The 18,894-nt window shown below is 41.8% G+C and overlaps 1 protein-coding gene across 2 annotated transcripts in view; it reads right to left on the reverse strand.

The window, feature by feature from the left end:
• The window catches only part of tns3.2 (tensin 3, tandem duplicate 2), a 124,932-nt gene that overhangs the window by 86,587 nt on the left and 19,451 nt on the right, over nt 1-18,894 (reverse strand). For both annotated transcript variants that reach the window (XM_061883772.1, XM_061883771.1), the window contains exons 3-4: nt 12,023-12,174; nt 5,347-5,443 (exon numbers count right to left, since the gene is read on the reverse strand). In XM_061883772.1, coding sequence (XP_061739756.1) covers nt 5,347-5,443; nt 12,023-12,174 — 249 coding nt within the window. The remainder of the gene's footprint in view (nt 1-5,346; nt 5,444-12,022; nt 12,175-18,894) is intronic.

Genomic DNA, 18,894 nt, shown 5'->3' on the forward strand with positions numbered 1-18,894 from the left:
TCCAGCCACGACTCATCTTCAATGATCTGACTGAGGGAAGGAGGTTTTTGGCCAAAATCTTACAATACATGGCTGCAGTCATCCTCTCCTTAATACAGTACAGTCATCCTGTCCCATGAGCAGAAAAACATCCCCAAAAGCATGATGCTACCACCCCCATGCTTCACAGTAGGAATGGTGTTCTTGGGATTGTACGCATCATTCGTTTTTCTTCAAAACTCGCACAGTGGAATTATAACCAAAAATGGCAATTTTGGTCTCATCTGTCCACAAAACTTTCTCTCATGACTCCTCTGGATCATCCAAATGGTCATTGGCAAACTTAAGACCGGTCTTAACATGTGCTGGTTTAAGCAGGGGAACCTTCCGTGCCATGCATGATTTCAAACCATGACGTCTTAGTGTATTACCAACAGTGACCATGGAAACAGTGGACCCAGCTCTTTTCAGGTTATTGACCAAGTCCTGCCGTGTAGTCCTGGGATGATTCCTCTCTATATAAAACCCCAAAGGGAATAAGCGGTAGAAAAATGAATGGATGGATGTATGTATATATATATATATATATATATATATATATATATATATATATATATCTCAACTAAACTTCCCACCAAAGAAATGGCAGAGAAAAAATGCTCTGCTTGATTGTTTAGTAAAATAAACTATAAACATGCCCTCTGTCTGCGGGCTTTTTAATATTTTAAAATATCTTTTAATTTACAAATTAAATGTAGATATATGGGGGAAAACATTGGAAAAAATATTAATAAAAGGCAATGTAAAGTCACTACCGGTGTAGTGACTTTACATTATTCACCCACGGAAATTGATTAAAGTAAATTCTGAATGTCACGCAAACAGTTAGCTCCATCTTTTGACAACTCCCGTCCTTGCACGCCACACCGCTACAACAAAGATGACGGGGAGAAGACGCTGCCGAAAGTGAGCCACGTAGATAATACCCCCCCACAAAATGGCGCATCCATAAGCGACTGTCAGAAAGCGACTTGAAGATGATCTATGCAACATTTTGACCAAAGAACTACCATTACATGTTATGTAGTAGACCACAATATATGTAAGACAACAATAAATCTCTTCCGTCCTTGCTTAGGCGCTGATCTACATTTCTGCCAGTGGGTGCTCAGTGTGTGTTTGTATTAGCGTTGTACCGATACTAATATTTTGGTTCCGGTACCAAAAGTATTTCGGTACTTATCGGTACTTTTCTAAATAAAACGGAACCACAAAAAATGTAAAAAATAATCTTAAGGTGCATTAAACATATGTTTCTTATTGCAATTGTTATTCCTTGAATAAAATAGTGAACATACAAGGCAACTTGTTTTTTAACTATAACATATAGAACATGCTATACGTTTACCAAACAATTTGTCATTCCTAATCGATAAATCCCATGAAATCTTCTTCCTCGATGTCGGTTCTAAACAACTCTGCCAACTTCTTCTGCATATTTCACTACGTCCAGCTTGTGATCTGCAGTACATGATTTTCTTTTTGGTGCCATTTTTGTTCAGCTCTTCTCAGTTTTTATAAGTTACCGCCATCGATGAAATGATCCATTTCAATAGCTACGACAGTAGCATATAGCAGTTAGCATTCCATGACCCACAATGCATTCTGCCATGACCCTCCCCCGCCGAAATCTTATTGGTTGACGTGTATGTGACGATTCCTGACATTTTCTTGGTCTCTTCCGCGAATGAGATAAATATTATTATTTGATATTTTACGGTAATGTATAAATAATTTCCCACATAAGTCGCTCCGGAGTATATGTCGCACCCCCGGCCAAACTATGAAAAAAACTGTGACTTATAGTACGAAAAATATGGTACTTTATATACACCTAAAATGTGGGTTAATACGGACGTATGCCAGGGGTCCAAATTGTTTGAATTATAACAGGAAAATTATTTCATTCGTATTGTTAATCTGAAGTTGTTAAAGGCCTACTGAAATTAGATTTTCTTATTTAAACGGGGATAGCAGGTCCATTCTATGTGTCATACTTGATCATTTCGCGATATTGCCATATTTTTGCCGAAAGGATTTAGTAATCAAATCAAATCAAATCAACCTTTATTTATAAAGCACATTTAAAATTTACCACAGGGGTAGCCAAAGTGCTGTACAATGGACAGGTTAAAAGATAATACGAAGACCGAGCAAACAACAAAACACAAACAGAACATGATAAAAAAAAACAAAAAAAACATAAAAACAGGTTCACAGCAGGTGTATAATGGGGCGCCATTGCAGGATGGATATCACTTAGTGTTAAAAGCCAAGGAATAAAAGTAAGTTTTTAAGAGAGATTTAAAAACAGGAAGAGAGGAGGCTTGTCTAAAACTCAGAGGTAGGTCGTTCCAGAGCTTGGGAGCAGCAGCAGCGAAAGCTCTGTCACCTCTAAGCTTCAGCCTTGTGTCAGGGACCGTCAGTATCAGCTCATCAGGTGTTCTTAGGGATCGAGTGGGGCAGTAAGGCTGAAGGAGGTCAGAGAGATATGTTGGCGCGAGGTTGTTTAGACATTTAAAAACAAATAGAAGGAGTTTAAAATTGATTCGATAACGCACAGGGAGCCAGTGAAGGGACGCTAATATAGGGGTGATGTGCTCACGTCTGCGGGTCTGTGTTAGCAGACGAGCAGCAGGCGGGCGAGGGAGACCTGGCTAATGCCTCCCTTGCAGTACTCTAAACGATTCGAGATAAAGGCGTGAATTAATTTCTCGAGATCATGTCCTGACAGAAGCGGTTTCACTTTTGCTGTTTGGCGTAATTGATAAAAGCTTTTTTGAACGACGCTGCTGATTTGTTTTTCGGATTTAAAATCTGAGTCGAACTTTACCCCCAGGTTTGTGACACAGTCGCTGAGATACGGGGTCAGAGTGCCGAGGTCAACGTTGGGGGAGGGAGAGTGACTTGGACCGAACAACATGACTTCTGTTTTGTCTTCATTTAGACTCAGGAAGTTAGCTGAAAGCCAGGCTTTGATGTCGTGCAGGCAGTCAATGAGACGTTGAACTGTGTTGTTTTGTGCCATGGGAAAATAGATCTGGCAATCATCGGCATAAAAATGAAATGCAATACCATACTTCCTGAAAATAGAACCAAGGGGGAGAAGGTAAAGCGCAAAGAGGATTGGGGCAAGGATTGAGCCCTGGGGGACCCCGTGTGGTAGAGGAGCTGTGGAAGACATAAAACTGTCTATTTTTACACAAAAACTCCTGTCGGCTAGGTACGATCGGAACCAGTTGAGGGTGGCGCCCTTAATACCCACACAGTTCTCAAGACGAGTGATTAAGGTGGCATGGTCGACGGTTTTGAACGCAACAGACAGATCTAAAAGCACCAGGACGACATATTTGCCAGAATCAGTTGACAGGAGGATATCGTTCAAAACTTTTACAAGCGCTGAGGGCTTTAAAACCGGACTGGAACAGCTCAGAGATACCATTATCCTCTAAGAAGGGCAACAACTGACTGTAGACAACCTTCTCTAATATTTTGGAAATGTATGGAAGGTTAAAGATAGGTCTAAGGTTAGAGAGGAGAGAGGGGTCGAGGCTTGGTTTTTGAAGTAGAGGTCGTACCACTGCATGTTTAAACTCTACTGGAACTATTCCAGAAGAGAGGCTACTATTGATAATGTTAAGGACACTTGATCCAATAGTAAAAAAATACCTCCTTAAACTGGCGAGGTGGGAGGGCATCTGCCGGAGAACCAGAGGGCTTCATATGAATAACTGTGTCATTTAAAAAAGAAAAGGACATCGGCTCAAACTGACGGAAAAACAGAAAAGAAATGCAGATTAACAGAAGAGTCATATGAAGGCTGGGATAAACTGGCTCTAGTTGACACAATTTTGTCAGTGGAAAAAATGGAGACAATTTTCACAGAAGTAGAGAACATCGACAATAAAGTTCGCAACTTTTGGTCGCTAAGAAAAAAAGCCTTGCCTTTACCGGAAGTAGCAGACGATGTGCGCGTGACGTCACAGGTTGTAGGGCTCCTCACATCCTCACATTGTTTATAATCATGGCCACCAGCAGCGAGAGCGATTCCGACCGAGAAGGCGACGATTAACCCATTAATTTGAGCGAGGATGAAAGATTTGTGGATGAGGAAAGTGAGAGTGAAGGACTAGAAAAAAGACAAAAAAGACGAGGGCAGTGGGAGCGATTCAGATGTTATTAGACACATTTACAAGGATAATTCTGGAAAATCCCTTATCTGCTTATTGTCTTACTTGTGTTTTAGTGAGATTATATGGTCGTACCTGAAAGTCGGAGGGGTGTGGTGACCGCCAGTGTCTCCGTGGGAAGCCATGTTTCTCGACGAGGCAAGGCAGCCGGGCTGAGATTTTTTTTTTTTCCCCTCCTCCACGGTGTAAGCATCCGGCGGTCGGGGGCGGCCGGTGGGAGGAAGCAAGAGTGTCTGCAGGTGCAGGAAGAACGACGCAAACTCTCCGCTCATGTCTACGGTAAGAGGCGACTTATTGTCACCATTTTATTACTGAAAGTGAAGTGAAGTGAATTATATTTATATAGCGCTTTTCTCTAGTGACTCAAAGCGCTTTACATAGTGAAACCCAATATCTAAGTTGCATTTTTAAACCAGTGTGGGTGGCACTGGGAGCATGTGGGTAAAGTGTCGTGCCCAAGGACACAACAGCAGTGACTAGGTTGGCAGAAGCGGGGATCGAACCTGATACCCTTAAGTTGCTGGCACGGCCACTCTACCAACCGAGCTATACCGGGCCCCTGCCAGTTGACATGTGGTAGGGAACCATGTTCGCTTGTCCGCTCTGTTCCATAGTAAAGCTTCACCATCAGCTTTCGGGAATGTAAACAAGTAAACACCGGCTGTGTTTCTGTTGCTAAAGGCGGCCGCAATACACCGCTTCCCACCTACATCTTTCTTCTTTGACGTCTCCATTATTAATTGAACAAATTGCAAAAGATTCAGCAACGCAAATGTCCAGAATACTGTGGAATTATGCGATTAAAGCAGACGACTTATAGCTGGGATCGGTGCTGGATCAAAATGTCCGCTACAATCCGTGACGTCACGCGCACGCGTCATCATACCGCGACGTTTTCAACAGGATACTTCGCGCAAAATTTAAAATTGCAATTTAGTAAACTAAAAAGGCCGTATTGGCATGTGTTGCAATGTTAATATTTCATCATTGATATATAAACTATCAGACTGCGTGGTCGGTAGTAGTGGGTTTCAGTAGGCCTTTAATGTGAGTGTTTACTAGATCCTGGTTAATACAGGAATATTGTGTGCATGTAAACAGAGTGATGATGTCTTACCATAGGGTGTTGGAGGCGTCACTGGGAAGGTTGGAGTTGGTGGGATAAATTCGGAGCTATCACTCCGTCCATTGAAGTCCACGCCCTTGAACTTGTGCTTAAAAAGATAAAACAAGGAGGGAATCAGGATGAATCATTCTTCCACAGTCATATGAGTTGATAAACAGACACACGTCAGCAGATTACAGTCTTGTGATGTGTGTATGAGTACAGGCAGTGTTTTGGAGTAAACAGACCATGTATTCATGGACGAAAGACTAGAGCAGAGAACATGACTACAACAAAATATGGAAAATATATTCCTATATTTCAGTGTTTTGTGTGCCGTGGGAGATGATCTAATTTCACCTATTTGGGTTAAAAATATTTTTTGCAAACCAGTAATTTTAGTCTGCAAATGATGTGTTGTTGTTGAGTAACCGTGTAATACTCTTCCATATCGGTAGGTGGAAGCCGGTAGCTAATTGCTTTGTAGATGTCGGAAACAGCGGGAGGCAGGGTCCAGGTAAAAATGTGTCTAATGCTTAAACCAAAAATAAACAAAAGATGAGTGCCCCTAAGAAAAGGCATTGAAGCTTAAGGATGGCTATGCAGAACAAAACTAAAACTGAACTGGCTACAAAGTAAGCAAAAACAGAATGCTGGACGACAGCAAAGACTTACTGTGGAGCAAAGACGGCGTCCACAAAGTACAACCGAACATGACATGACAATCAACAATGTCCCCACAAAGAAGGATTAAAAACAACAGAAATATTATTGATTGCTATAACGAAGTAGATGCGGGAAATATCGCTCAAAGGAAGACATGTAACCCTCCAGGAAAATACCAAAAAGAAAGAAAAAGCCGCCAAAATAGGAGCGCAAGACAAGAACTAGAACATTACACACAGGAGAACATAAAATATCTCCAAATAAGTCAATAGAAGCATTCAAGTCTCACCTTAAAGCTCATTTGTATACTCTAACCTTTAAATAGACTCCCCCTTTTAGACCAGTTGATCTGCCGTTTCTTTTCTTTTTCTTCTATGTCCCACTCTCCCTTGTGGAGGGGGTCCGGTCCGATCCGCTGGCCATGTACTGCTCGCCTGTGTATCGGCTGGGGACATCTGTGCGCTGCTGATCCGCCTCCGCTTGGGATGGTTTCCTGCTGGCTCCGCTGTGAACGGGACTCTCGCTGCTGTGTTGGATCCGCTTTGGACTGGACTCTCGCGACTGTGTTGGATCCATTATGGATTGAACTTTCACAGTATCATGTTAGACCCGCTCGACATCCATTGCTTTCCTCCTCTCCGAGGTTCTCATAGTCATCATTGTCACCGATGTCCCACTGGGTGTGAGTTTTCCTTGCCCTTATGTGGGCCTACCAAGGATGTCGTAGTGGTTTGTGCAGCCCTTTGAGACACTAGTGATTTAGGGCTATATAAGTAAACATTGATTGATTGATTGATGTGACAGGTGGTGACAGTACACCTACTTTGAGACAAGAGCTATATTGATACATGGTTGGTTATGGTTTACAGTCATACCCAACAATTGTGACAATGACTTTTTAATTTCAATTTTGATGATTTCTGCAGGTGGTGGGCCTCCGGATTTTTTCAACGCAAAAAATGTGCCTTGGCTCAAAAAAGGTTGAATATCACCGCTATATTCAATATATTGGAGAAAATACTTGTTAGATCCCTCTGCTGATTTCAGAATTCAACCTCCTTTCTACGACAGTTGCCTCGGTTTTCCACGACCCATTTCTTGCCGAAAAGTTTGCCCTACAATATAATCACTCAGCTAAATATTATGCCTAAAAATCTAGTCCGTTTACACATGTACCTAGTGCCTAAACCAAATCCCACATGTTGGCGAGTCTTGTCATGTACCAATACAGTACAGTACAGCTATAAAATTACAAGGTATGGTGTCAAAGAAAGTTGCAAATGGCACTTTGATAACAAAGGTCAGAAGCACTGTTGAATTCAAGAACTAAACTCAAAGCAAGGTACGAGTTTAAAATCCGTGTGGCAGTGCACTACACTTCTCTTTCTTTGCTACTCGAGTCTTCAATATTGTCAAGACTAGGACTCTGAAATGGTTTGTTTTTCCGATGCAAAGGAAAGTTGGCATGAGCAAAGCGTGAATGAAGGTACATATTTATTTATTCACTAATAAACTACACAAAAAGGCAAACAAAAGGCGCGCACAATGGCGGTACAAAACTAGACGATGAAAACAAACAAAGAACAAAGGCAGAACTAAACAAAAATCAAAAATTTACGTGGCATGGGCAGGAGGGATTAAACAGCATGGCATGGCATGAAGAAAGTATGTGTAAAGTCGCCAGGCTGACTACCTGGCAACTACAGGTTTAAATAATAGCTATGATAAGTGCAAACAGGTGTGAGACATGAGGACAAGGTGAAAACTAATGAGTTGCTATGGTAATAAGACAAACAAGGAAGTGCAGGACCAAGAACTGAATGTCCAAAAAACAAAACCGAACATGACCAAAACAAAACATGATCCCATAGACGTGACAAATATAAGTAAAAAGTTAGGTTAAATGTTCAATTAGCCATTTATTTTGTCATTTATATGTATTTAGTAGGGGAGTAACGGTATTGCAGATACCGCCGGATCCCGATGTCAAAGTCTTCCCAATAATGCAGTGACGCGTGACAGTATTAAACAAAAATTTGCAGCACTAACTCTTCCGGGACGCTACGCAAAAGACGCAGTCAAAGTGGAGGCACATAAATATGACGCATCCTGAAGAGACAGTCGGAAAGCAGCTTGAAGATGGTCTGTAAAACATAACGTATGCAACATTTTGAACAAAGAACCACTATTATGTGTTATGTAGACCAGAAGGGAGTGTTTTAAATGTAGAAAAAAAAAACTTTGACCATTTAAAGAATACAGTGGTGTGTCGTCAGGGCCAGCAAGGCCTTCTATGCTGTCCTAAAATAAGCAGAAATCATGATCATAATTGAAGATAAAACTAATTTTGAATTTACTTTCCCTAAATATCTGAAAGTATTCATATTATCTTCAGCTTTCCCAGGTAAGGTTTATTCAGGTGTACTGGAGAGGAGGCTACTTCGGATAGTCGAACCTCGGATTCAGGAGGAACAGTGTGGTTTTCGTCCTGGTTGTGGAACTGTGGACCAGCTCTATACTCTCGGCTGGGTCTTTGAGGGTGCATGGGAGTTTGCCCAACCAGTCTACATGTGCTTTGTGGACTTGGAGAAGGCATTCGACCGTGTCCCCTCGGGAAGTCCTGTAGGGAGTGCTCCGAGACTATGGGGGTATCGGACTCTCTTATTGTGGCGGTCCGCTCCCTGTACGATCAGTGCCAGAGCTTGGTCCGCATTGCTGGTAGTAAGTCGGACACATTTCCAGTGAGGGTTGGACTCTGCCAGTCTGTCCTTTGTCACCGATTCTGTTCATAACTTTTATGGACAGAATTTCTAGGCGCAGTCAAGGCGTTGAGGGTTTCCGGTTTGGTGACCGCAGGATTAAGTCTCTGCTTTTTGCAGATGATGTGGTCCTGATGGCTTCATCTGGCCGGGATTTTCAGCTCTCACTGGATTGATTCGCAGCCGAGTGTGAAGCGACCGGAATGAGAATCAGCACCTCCAAGTCCAAGTCCATGGTTCTCTCCCGGAGAAGGGTGGCGTGCCATCTCAAGGTTGGTGAGGAGACCCTGCCCCAAGTGGAGTAGTTCAAGTACCTAGGAGTCTTGTTTACGGGTAGGGGAAGAGTGGATCGTGAGATCCACAGGCGGATCGGTGCGGCGTCTTCAGTAATGCGGACGCTGTATCGATCCGTTGTGGTGAAGAAGGAGCTGAACCGGAAGGCAAATGTCTCAATTTACCGGTCGATCTACGTTCCCATCCTCACCTATGGTCATGAGCTTTGGGTCATGACCGAAAGGATAAGATCACGGGTACAAGCGGCCAAAATGAGTTTCCTCCGCCGTGTGGCGGGGCTCTCCCTTAGAGATAGGGTGAGAAGCTCTGCCATCCGGGAGGAACTCAAAGTAAAGCCGCTGCTCCTTCACATCGAGAAAAGCCAGATGAGGTGGTTCGGGCATCTGGTCAGGATGCCATCCGAACGACTCCTGAAGGAGGTGTTTAGGGCACGTCCAACCGGTAGGAGGCCACGGGGAAGACCCAGGACACGTTGGGAAGACTATGTCTCCCGGCTGGCCTGGGTACGCCTCGGGATCTCCCGGGAGGAGCTGGACGGAGTGGCTGGGGAGAGGGAAGTCCGGGCTTCCCTGCTTAGGCTGCTGCCCCCGCGACCCGACCTCGGATAAGCGGAAGAAGATGGATGGATGGATATTCATATTATCTTCATGTAACATTATGCTCCTTCCATTGCTGTTGTTTTTAGGTTAGAGTTTGTATCCAATCAGAATTCAGCTGGCTTGTGTTGCCATGCTGTACGAACTCTGCCCGGGGCCTTCAGAATCAACATTGCGGGCGTCAGTGCACTGTAAGTGAACGGGTGCATATAGTTGATCGATAACTGCGATAGCCAATCAGATCACGAGTTGTTGTCAATAAGGCCTTCTAGCTGGCATCACGTTGAAAGTGACATTTATGCGTCCTGTGATTGGAACAGGAAGTGTCACCGGAGCCATAGAAAGCCACAAAAAACTTACTGGTAATCACTTTTTTAACCCACAAAGAAGGACAGCAAAATGTTGATTTGGTAGAAAATACAAATGTCTGATAATGTCTTTTTTGCCGATATTCCGATATTGTCCAACTCTTAATTACCGATTCCGATATCAACCAATACCGATACATATAGTCGTGGAATTAACACATTATTACGCCTAATTTTGTTGTGATACCCCGCTGGATGCATTAAACAATGTAACAAGGTTTTCCAAAATAAATCAACTCATGTTATGTAAAAAAGTGCCAACATGGCACTGTCATATTTATTTTCGAAGTCACAAAGTGCATTATTTTTTTAACATGCCTCAAAACAGCAGATTGGAATTTGGGACATGCTCTCCGTGAGAGAGCAGGAGGAGGTTGAGGTGGGTGGGGGGAAGAGGTAGCGGGGGGTGTATATTGTAGCGTCCTGGAATAGTTAGTGCTGCAAGGGATTCTGGGTATTTCTTCTGTTGTGTTTATGTTGTGTTACGGTGCGGATGTTCTCACGAAATGTGTTTGTCATTCTTGTTTGCTGTGGGTTCTCAGGGTGGCGCATATTTGTAACAGTGTTAAAGTTGTTTATACGGCCACCCTCAGTGTGACCTGTATGGCTGTTGACCAAGTATGACTTGCATTGACTTGTGTGTGTGAAAAGCTTTAGATATTATGTGACTGGGCCGGCACGCAAAGGCAGTGCCTTTAAGGTTTATTGGCGCTCTGTACTTCTCCCTACGTCCATGTACCACTACATACAGCGGCGTTTTAAAAAGTCATAAATTTTACTTTTTGAAACCGATACCGATAATTTCCGATATTACATTTTAAAAGCATTTATCGGCCGATAATATCGGCAGTTCGATATTATCAGACATATCTAGTAGCAAATATATATTTGCGAGGCCATTTTCAAGAAGGATATTTAAGGGAATGTTCATCTGGTGAGACGAGGTCGGCCAACACCGGAAGCTATCCGGGCGGGAAAATTTTTTGCCTGCCACTTTTACACGAATCAACCGACTACGAAGAACTACCGACTACGAGCGGTATAACTGGCTTATACGGCGTCGATTGGGTGCTACAAATTGTGAGTTCAAATATTTTATTTCTTAATTTTTTCATGAGGAGTTTGCATGTTCTCCCCGTGACTGCGTGGGTCCCCTCCGAGTACTCCGGCTTCCTCCCACTTCCAAAGACATGCACCTGGGGATAGGTTGATTGGCAACACTAAATTGGCCCTAGTGTGTGAATGTGAGTGTGAATGTTGTCTGTCTATCTGTGTTGGCCCTGTGATGAGGTGGCGACTTGTCCAGGGTGTACAACGCCTTCCGCCCGAATGCACATGAGCTCGACCCCGAAAGGGACAAGCGGTAGAAAATGGATGGATGGATGTTTAATTTGTTTCATCCAATTCTTTTAATTTTGACAGTACCACGTAAGATATGTTTTATTTGCTTAAGTTGGGTTTTTTTGTATGTTGATTGCGTCGAAAAATAGACTCTTTTGTACACTGTTGAGGTGGTTCAATGCTCAGTAGTGTGCAAGTGTGTTTCTGTATAGCCGTGTCCATGTGGTGACATAAATTACGGCATTTTGAAGGCCTCGGTGAGAAACGCATGAACTGAAAGAATATGATCAAGCTACAATATAACTTATGACTCCACAACTTCAAACTCTGTGTTTTTCAAATATATTGTTCATTGTTTAATAATAAACATTATGTGTTTTAATAGCAAAGCAGTAATATTTATACATCAATAAGACAGACTTAGATCAGCAGGCACGCCACCAACAATGTGGTCAGTATAATAGACTCATAGTCATCACTCTACCTGACGCAGAAAAATATTATTTGTTCTCCTGTTATGTTATCGCTCTTCCTATCCTGGGTAAATTCAGTACGATTGAATAAAATGACATTCACTGTATCCATTTTTGTTGATCAACAGTTTTTGAATTCCTCCGCATTAAAGGTTGAATACTATTCTATTGTCGGACATACTGAATGTTACCTGTGGTGACAGGAAAGGGGGTCTGTCAACCAGGGAGCCTCCAAAGCTCCGAGGTTCTTCCCCTCTTGATCCTGGATCAGGACAAGCAACGTTAGGCATCCAAAGACTAGAGTAGTCGGTCACATCGCTGATCTGCTTCTGCCGCTTCCAGCCTGTGTGAAAGTAGAGATATGAAACGAAGGGTCAAAGTGAGGACATGAAGAATGTGGAAGCCAGTCAGTCAAACAATGCGATCAAATCAGTCATCAGTACAGCCGTGAAATGTACAAAACCCCAAAACCTGTGAAGTCACGTTGTGTAAATCGTAAATAAAGTCAGAATACAAACCCTGTTTCCAAATGAGTTGGGAAATTGTGTTAGATGTAAATATAAACGGAATACAATGATTTTCAAATCCTTTTCAACCCATATTCAATAGAATGCACTACAAAGACAAGATATTTGATGTTCGAACTCATAAACTTTTTTTTTTTGCAAATAATAATTAACTTAGAATTTCATGGCTGCAAAGTAGTTGGGAAAGGGCATGTTCACCACTGTGTTACATCACCTTTTCTTTTAACAACACTCAATAAACGTTTGGGAACTGAGGAAACTAATTGTTGAAGCTTTGAAAGTGGAATTCTTTCCCATTCTTGTTTTATGTAGAGCTTCAGTCGTTCAACAGTCCGGGGTCTCCGCTGTCGTATTTTACGCTTCATAATGCGCCACACATTTTAGATGGGAGACAGGTCTGGACTGCAGGCGGGCCAGGAAAGTACCCGCACTCTTTTTATTCGAAACCACGCTGTTGCAACACGTGCTGAATGTGGCTTGGCATTGTCTTGTTGAAATAAGCAGGGGCGTCCATGAAAAAGACGGCAGCATATGTTGTTCCAAAACCTGTATGTACCTTTCAGCATTAATGGTGCCTACACAGATGTGTAAGTTAACCATGCTTTGGGCACTAATGCACCCCCATACCATCACAGATGCTGGCTTTTGAACTTTGCGTCGATAACAGTCTGGATATTTCGTTTCCCCTTTGGTCCGGATGACACGATGTCGAATATTTCCAAAAACAATTTGAAATGTGGACTTCTCAGACCACAGAACACTTTTCCACTTTGCATCAGTCCATCTTAGATGATCTCTGGCCCAGAGGAGCCGGCGGCGTTTCTGGATGTTGTTGATAAATGGCTTTCGCTTTGCATAGTAGAGCTTTAACTTGCACTTACAGATGTAGTGACAAACTGTATTTAGTGACAGTGGTTGTCTAAAGTGTTCCTGAGCCCCTGTGGTGATATCCTTTAGAGATTGATGTCGGTTTTTGATACAATGCCATCTGAGGGATCGAAAGTCACAGTCATTCACCATTGGTTTCCGGCCATGCCGCTTATGTGGAGTGATTTCTCCAGATCCTCTGAACCTTTTGATGATATTATGGACCGTAGATGTTGAAATCCCTAAATTTCTTGCAAATGCACTTTGAGAAACATTGTTCTTAAACTGTTTGACTATTTGCTCACGCAGTTGTGGACAAAGGGGTGTACCTCGCCCCATCCTTTCTTGTGAAAGACTGAGCATTTTTTTGGGAAGCTGTTTTTATACCCAATCATGGCACCCACCTGTTCCCAATTAGCCTGCACACCTGTGGGATGTTCCAAATAAGTGTTTGATGAGCGTTCCTCAACTTTATCAGTATTTATTGCCACCTTTCCCAACTTCTTTGTCACGTATTGCTGGCATCAAATTCTTGCAGTCCAGACCTGTCCCTCATCAAAAATGTGTGGCAGATTATGAAGCGTAAAATACGACAACTGTTGAAACGACTGAAGCTCTACATAAAACAAGAACTGGAAAGAATTCCACTTTTAACGCTTCAACAATTAGTTTCCTCAGTTCCCAAATGTTTATTGAGTGTTGTTAAAAGAAAAGGTGATGTAACACAGTGTTGAACATGCCCTTTCCCAACTACTTTGGCACGTGTTGCAGCCATGAAATTCTAAGTTAATTATTATGTGCAAAAAAAATAAATAACGTTTATGAGTTTGAACATCAAATATCTTGTCTTTTTGGTGAACTCAATTGAGTATGGGTTGAAAAGGATTTGCAAATCATTGTATTCTGTTTATATTTACATCTAACATAATTTCCCAACTTATGTGGAAACAGGGTTTGTACTTGTGAGTGTTGATGACACAGCTTTTGCAACAGTTGATATTTTAGTTTCAAGCATGTTTTACTTAATGTAGGTTATGAAGACTCAGCTACAAGCTGTAATATCTTACTGAGATCATTTAGGACCAAATCACTTAAAACAAGTAAAACACTGTAACATAACAATCTGCTTAGTGAGAAGAATGATCTTATCAGACAGAAAATAAGCAAATATCAGCCTTATTAGAGATATTTAATCTTACTTAGATTTCAGTTTTTGCAGTGCAGCTATTTATTTATGATATGGAATGTATAAATAAGCCATGCATATGTGTTGTTGTCTTGCATAAATACACCTCTTTCCAATTATTGCGTAGTTCTACTATGACTGATCTGATAACACGGTCAGATTGGAAGAAGCGGTACTCCAGTGATGTCAATCTCCGAAAATAGCCGAAGGTAGTCGGAGCGGAATGTTCGCGATGGCTGACTGGATTTGTGGCATTTTATGATGTCTAAACGGTGTTTTCACATACTTTGCGGATTGTAAACACAATTGGACATGCTTCAATTAAAATAATTAATCACAAAACAGCATATGAAGTCTACTTGTTTCTTCGCTCTACTGGTACTTTAAGGCAGGGGCTTACCTAGGCTGGAGCCCAGGGGCATTCAGGGGGCCCCGATTTTGACGGTGGAATGCAATGATTAGTTCATAGCTGTCAATCAAAGACAGCTCAGCTTCGTATAGCGATTGTGTACTTTCTTTCTGCGTTGTTTTTTTCCTACTACATGAACCCTGGCTGCCAGTATGAGAGGCAAGCGTGCTGACTACTGAGCTCGTCACGAAGAAGATATATTCATTAGAGATGTCCGATTATGGCTTTTTTGTCCATCCATCCATCCATTTTCTACCGCTTATTCCCTTTTGGGGTGGCGGGGGGCGCTGGCGCCTATCTCAGCTACAATCGGGCGTAAGGCGGGGTACACCCTGGACAAGTCGCCACCTCATCGCAGGGCCAACACAGATAGACAGACAACATTCACACTCACATTCACACACTAGGGCCAATTTAGTGTTGCCAATCAACCTATCCCCAGGTGCATGTCTTTGGAAGTGGGAGGATGCTGGGGTACCCGGAGGGAACCCACGCATTCACGGGGAGAACATGCAAACTCCACACAGAAAGATCCCGAGCCTGGATTTGAACCCAGGACTGCAGGAACTTCGTATTGTGAGGCAGACGCACAAACCCCTCTGCCACCGTGAAGCCCACCGTGAAGGCTTTTTTGTCGTTATCCGATATGCCGATATTGTCCAACTCTTAATTACCGATACCGATATCAACCAATACCGATACACACATTGGGGCGGCATGGCGTAGTGCAGGGGTCGGGAACCTTTTTGGCTGAGAGAGCCACAAGGCCAAATATTTTAAAATATATTTCCTTAAGAGACATTTTTTTTTTTTTAACACTGAACACAACTAAACGCGTGCATTTTTAAGTAAGACCAACATTTCTAGAGTATAATAAGTCTCTTATTCTTTGTAATAATGTTATCAAGCTAACTGTGGAGGGGGCGTGGCCTGCAGGCCTGCAGCGAACTAGGGTGTGCCAGGACCGGCCTCAAAATCAGCGAAAGGTGCGTAAACGGCCCACCTGGGCCATGTTATCTAATCACCTGTCACTCTGTTATAAGCAGCAGCCAGGAGGAGGGACGGGGTTGGGGCTGGAGCCAGAGCGCGAGCGAGAACAAAAGAGAAAAATACAATTGCTGGAAAGCAACTGAGAGACTTATTATTGAAAAATAAAACAATATTGTAACCCTGAAACAGGCTCTCATGTCGGTGCTTGGTGGTCTGAAGAACCCCCAGGAGGGCAAGCCCCACACTAACCATTAATAAATAACTTCTTACCATAAACGCAACTTCTTGAACAGTTGTGGTAGAAAACGGACGGTTGGATTAAAAATGCATGAGAATGTTTTATATTTTGAACATTATTTTTGGGTTCCCACTTCTCTGTGAGCGTTTTGAGTATTTAACAATAGAAAAGCGCGATATAAATCTAATCCATCATCATCATCATCATTATTATGCCTAATTGTGTTGTGATGGCCCGCCGGATGCGTAAAACAATGTAACTAGGTTTTCCGAAATAAATTAACTCAAGATATGGAAAAAAATATGCCAAACATGGCACTGCCATATTTATTATTGAAGTTACAAAGTGCATTATTTTTTTTTAACATGCCTCCAAACTGTCATGTCTGTGTGGTCATGTTTTGTTTTTCGGCGACTCGCTTCCTGGTTTGTTTTGTTACCATAGCAACCCATTAGTTTTCACCTGTCGCGCACCTTGTCTCACGTTTTGCACTCGCACACCTGTTTTCACTGATCATGTCTATTATTTAAACGGAAAGTTTCCAGAGAGTCAGCCTGGCAACTTTACTTATACTTCCTTCATGCCATGCCTGTTTTATACTTATACTTCCTTCATGCCATGCCTGTTTAATCATTCTGTCCATAGTTTCCCTCCTGCCCATGCCACGTAAGTTATAGTTTTTTATGTCACAGTTATCGAGTTTTGCCTTTTGTCCATCGTTTTGCCTTTGTGCTAGTTTTGTTTTCATTAGTCGAGTTTGTTCTCCGCCATTGTGCGCGCCTTTTGTTTGCTTCTTTTTTGTAGTTATAGTGTAAAAATAAAATATGTACTTACATTCACGTCTTGCCCGTGCCAACTTTCCTTTGCCTTGCGGAAAAACAAACCCCAAAGTCCACGTTTTGACAAAAACAGCAGCTTGGTGTCATGAGCCGTGGTTTTGTTATGTTCTGTTAGTTTTAGACTCCATTAGTTCCTGTTTTTGTGCACTGTTGTTTGTTTTAGTTACCATGGCGACTTATGATTTTCACCTGCCTCTGGTGTTGGGGACGCGCACCTGTTTCCAATCAAGAGACTTTTTTTATTTAAGCCTGTTCTGCCAGTTAGTCGTCCTGGCGACATCGCTCCTTTCATGATGAGTTCACGCTGCTCCGTTCATGCCACAGTTCATGCTGCTCGTTTTCATGCCACAGCAAGTCTTGTTTGTTCCAAGCCATAGTTTATGTTGTTTGTTTCATGCCACAGTTTTGTGTTTTTTCCTCGCTGTGGTTTACGTTTGTTTCTATTGTGATAGTGAATAATTAAATACGTTCCTACCTTCACGCCTGGTCCAGAGTAATCTGTTTGCATCCCGGGAGAACAAACCCCGCAGCAAGCTGCGTAAACCCCAACGTTTATGACGATTGGAATTTGGGACATGCTCTCCCTGAGAGAGCATGAGGAGATTGAGGTGGGCAGGGTTGAGGTGTGTGTGTGTGGGTGGGGAGGGGACTGGGGGTGGCGAGGGGTGTATACTGTAGCGTCCCGCAAGAGTTAATGCTGCAAGGGTTTCGGATGTGTTTATGTTGTGTTACGGTAAGGATGTTCTCCCGAAATGTGTTTGTCATTCTTGTTTGGTGTGGGTTCACAGTGGCACATATTTGTAACAGTGTTAAAGTTGTTTATACGGCCACCCTCAGTGTGACCTGTATGGCTGTTGACCAAGTATGCCTTGCATTCACTTGTGTGTGTCAAAAGCCGTATATAATATGTTATTGGGCCAGCATGAAGGCAGTGCCTTTAAGTTTTATTGGCTCTCTGTACTTCTCCCTACCAATCCGTAAAGCGGCGTTTTAAAAAGTCATAAATTTTGCTTTTTGAAACGGATACTGATAATTTCCGAACCAATACCGATAATTTCCAATATTCCATTATAAAGCATTTATCGCCCGATAATAATCTCTTATATTCATGAAAAAATATGTTTTTTTAAATGGATGATATTCATTAATTTTGGCTGTTTTGTTGAGTAAATTCATAATTTTTGTTCTTCCAACTGTTGTTTTTTTTGTTTTTTGTTTTTTTGTGGGGGAGGAGGGGGGTTTGAACAGTCTAAAATATTTTTGGGCATTTTTACTTAATCAGTTCCTTCTTATCTTTATTAGTTAGACCTAGAAGGTCTAGACCAGGGGTCACCAACGTGGTGCCCGCGTGCACCAGGTAGCCCATAAGGACCAGATGAGTCGCCCGCTGGCCTGTTCTAAAAATAGCTCAAATAGCAGCACTCACCAGTGAGCTGCCTCTATTTTTTTAAATTGTATTTATTTATTAGCAAGCTGGTCTCGCTTTGCTCGACATTTTTAATTTTAAGAGAGACAAAACTCAAATAGTATTTGAAAATCTAAGAAAATATTTTAAAGACTTTGTCTTCACTTGTTTAAATAAATTCTTTTTTTTTTTTTACTTTGCTTCTTTTAACTTTCAGAAAGACAATTTTAGAGAAAAAAATACAACCTTAAAAATTATTTTTGGATTTTTAAACACATATACCTTTTTACCTTTTAAATTCCTTCCTTTTCTTTCCTGACAATTTAAATCAATGTTCAAGTATTTTTTTTTTTCATTTTATTGTAAAGAATAATAAATACATTTGAATTTAATTCTTCATTTTAGCTTCGGTTTTTTCCACTAAGAATATTTGTGAAATATTTCTTCAAACTTATCATGATTAAAATTAAAAAAATGTATTCTGACAAATCTAGACAATCTGTACAATCAAAGTTAAATCTTATTTCAAAGTATTTTGAATTTATTTTAAAATTTTTGTTCTGGAAAATCTAGAAGAAATAATGATCCGTCTTTGTTAGAAA

The sequence above is a fragment of the Nerophis ophidion genome, linkage group LG22, assembly GCF_033978795.1.
Source record: "Nerophis ophidion isolate RoL-2023_Sa linkage group LG22, RoL_Noph_v1.0, whole genome shotgun sequence".
NCBI classification, from domain to species: domain Eukaryota; kingdom Metazoa; phylum Chordata; class Actinopteri; order Syngnathiformes; family Syngnathidae; genus Nerophis; species Nerophis ophidion.